Source organism: Arabidopsis lyrata, assembly GCF_000004255.2.
Source record: "Arabidopsis lyrata subsp. lyrata unplaced genomic scaffold ARALYscaffold_129, whole genome shotgun sequence".
NCBI classification, from domain to species: Eukaryota; Viridiplantae; Streptophyta; class Magnoliopsida; order Brassicales; family Brassicaceae; genus Arabidopsis; species Arabidopsis lyrata.
This window is the reverse complement of record NW_003302460.1, coordinates 1-3,047: the sequence shown is the minus strand read 5'-3', so window position 1 is coordinate 3,047 and position 3,047 is coordinate 1. Positions and strand designations below refer to the sequence as shown.

General features: G+C 48.2%; 1 protein-coding gene across 1 annotated transcript; it reads right to left on the bottom strand.

Annotated features, from left to right (window-relative positions):
• Positions 1 to 451: 451 nt before the first annotated feature.
• On the bottom strand, positions 452 to 2,391 carry LOC110226311 (kinectin-like). Its single transcript, XM_021017419.1, is given in 7 exon segments — positions 452 to 630; positions 703 to 932; positions 987 to 1,381; positions 1,461 to 1,588; positions 1,672 to 1,848; positions 1,851 to 1,913; positions 2,007 to 2,391. Coding segments are annotated over 7 exon segments (1,446 nt in total). The 5' UTR covers positions 2,281 to 2,391.
• Positions 2,392 to 3,047: the final 656 nt, after the last annotated feature.

Genomic DNA, 3,047 nt, shown 5'->3' with positions numbered 1-3,047 from the left:
TTAAACCATTTTTGGGAATCGAGAAAAGGTAGTTATTGCCTTAAAGACGTACCGCTTTTCCTATTTTCAATAAGTGAGAAAGGAAAGAGCAACCGTCGCATTAAAGAAAAGGAAAGAGCAACCAACAAATTTACCGAGTTGACTAAACCCGAAGTGGGGAACTCGCGTTTAGCCGAGGTCAGTTCTCGCATTCTAAAGAGAGAGGCCTGATCAGCCTGAAAATCTCGAAAGCATAGCCACAAGGCCAAAAAGGGTTAAAAGCGGACTTTGCAAACCTGCACATAGTTTTAACCAAACCCTCTTGGGATCATAACCTAAAAAGGTTTAAAAGCCTCCTCAGGAAAATATCTTGTTTGTAAGAAAATGACAATAAAGCCTCCTTAGGCAAAAACAAGTTCAAATTCAAGTTTTAAAAAATGGGACAATCCCCAGTTTAAAATGGACACAGCCATTACGGACTAACAGCCACCTCGGACTCCGTCTCGGCTGTCAAAGTGTCACTCGCCTCCTTGGCTGGTGCTTGATCAGAAGAAGTTCCTGGTTTACTCTCCACGGTACAACCATCTCTCGGGGTAGCCTCCGATGCAGCAGGAACTTCGGAAGGGATGACACCTTCCGTCTCACTTGAGCCTAAGGACAGTTCCAGTAAATTGAAAATATAAGGCAAGAAGAAGGTAGTGAGTATCAAGAGCCAGAGGTTACCTGCCCAGTCTAGACCCGATTCACTTATGGGAGGCGATTCTGTGAAGAATTCCTCGAAGTGCTGAGGGTTAAAGGTTGACGCAGGGAGATCTGCCAAGCGACTTCGCTTTTCAGATAAGTTAGCCGTCAGCTCGGTCCTTTCTTGCACTTCGGAGAAATCTTGGTCATGGATTTGATCCAGCAAGATCAAGTTGCTCTCGTGCTCCTTGATGTCGGATTCCAGATCTGACCTAGCCTTCTCAGTTTGAATAAAGCGGATGGCCCCTTGAATCAACTCCATCCCACGTCCCTTGACCTCTTTTCTGGCTTTCGATGCCGACCTTGCCAACTCGGAATCACGCAACTTGGTGATCGCTTTGTACTTCGTGTTAAGCTCAATAAGTTGGTTATTCAGGGTATCGGCGGTTGATTCGAGCTTGCGAAGTCTACCCTGAACTCCAGAAAGTTCACTCTAGAGTTGGTGATTCTGGTCGTACTGGTCCTGCAGCTCCCCCTTTATCTTCGCAAGCTCGGATGCTAGGCTATCAACCTTGTCCTCAAGATCGTTCTTGGAATCGGTAGAGGAACGGAGATCAGCCTCGAGATTAGAGAACTTGCCCATCCACACGTCAATCTCCTTTTCCCGACCACTGACCAACCCCTCATAATGTTCAATCATGTCATTAAGCTCGCCGTTAGCCTGGCAATACACATAAACCCGGGATGGTGGGTCAGTTCGAAGAATGACAGCAAAATTAGAAGAACAAAGCGAAACTAACCCGAGATGAGTGATGAGCATGAAGCAAGTAGCGTTCGCGAATTGCAGGGCGCCACTTGACAAAATCCGACAGGATCGCGCCTGATCGGGTTTTGAAGCACCGAAAGACGCTACCCTCTTTCTCCATGGCTACGAAAGCAGAAGAGGGAAAGTTTTAGAAATTCAGAATAAACACAAGGCGAAAAGAAACATATACATACATGTCACCAGACCTGAAAGCGATTTGACCTGAGGGACAAGAACAGGCTTTGACTTCGAAGAGTCACCTCGAGACTCAGAACTTTCCTTCTGAGGAGCCGCTCTCTGGTTCGTCTTCTCACCACTACGTTGGGAAGAAGAAGACATGTCAACCGGAGGAGGAGGACCCATTGGCTCAGCAGGGGGGACGGTCGAGGAGAACGGTCAGTCCGGGCCCGTGACTTCTCTCTCTGCGGAGAAGAGTCACTGCGAGATGACTTGTCCCTCTTCTTGCGAATCAAATTCTTAAGAGGTTCACTGCTGAAATCATCTCGGGGAGGGCGAGGAGAGTCACGATGAGAAGATCGGGGCCTCCGAGGAGAACGGTCATCGCGACGTTCACGCCGAGGTGTCGATCTGAAAGCAACGACGGATCTGGCAGCCTCGGCGCTGCCATCATCAACCAGCAGGGTCCCACTGTAGTCCTTCTTATCAATGGTAGCCGCAAGAAACTCTTTTTTCTCCTCGCAAGCCTCAGCTATCGGCTTGGAGAGCGCCTTGCGCTTGGCCGCAATAGCCCGAGATGACAGTCCCTGAGTTGAGGGAGGAGGCGGAAGATTGTGAAGTTGACCTGGGGGACTCATCCTGAGTTTGTGGTTGGCTTCTAGAAACCGCTCGAGAGTAAAAGAATTCCAAAGGGTTTCCCCTTCGTGGACTATTTTGAAGAACCCGATGAATTCTTCAGACGGGATAGTCAGGGCGATGAGAGCTGCGAAATGAAATAACAAGTTAGTTAGTAAAAGTAAATAAAATAACCAGAAAAAAGATAAAAGCGACCTAATTTCTACCACGCTTCGCAGACCACTTCGATGGGAGTACATCGGAAAGATTTCCGATCCAAGCGGGGGTTTTCTTAATTAAGAACCAAGGATGATGCCAGTTATCATCCTTGTTCGGGAGATGCGAGATGATGTTCCTATTAGCGTTGGGATACGCAGAGAAATACCCCGCCTTCTTCGACGAACTCCTTACGCTAAGAAGTTCGTTCAATTCGGGGACTCCAATAACATATCCGGCTTCCGCCGCAACAGTTATGATCCCAAGGATGGTTCGAAGGAGGTTGGGGGTTAATTGGGGTAAAGCAATTTCAAGGGCCGCCAGATACCGGACCAAGGCTTCAGGAAGAGGGAAGGTTAGCCCGCAGCCCTTGAAATAGATCTTGTAAACACAGAAATAGCCGTCACGATGGCTTTCCGGAGATTCCATAGGGCCGGGTAGCATCGATTCCGCCATAACTCCAGACGGAATCTGACAGAGGTCTCTCAATTGATTAAGAGATTGAAGAGTACATGTAGACATATAGTGAGGACCGGCGATGTCACCCGGGCGAGTGCATTCATCATTACTAGAG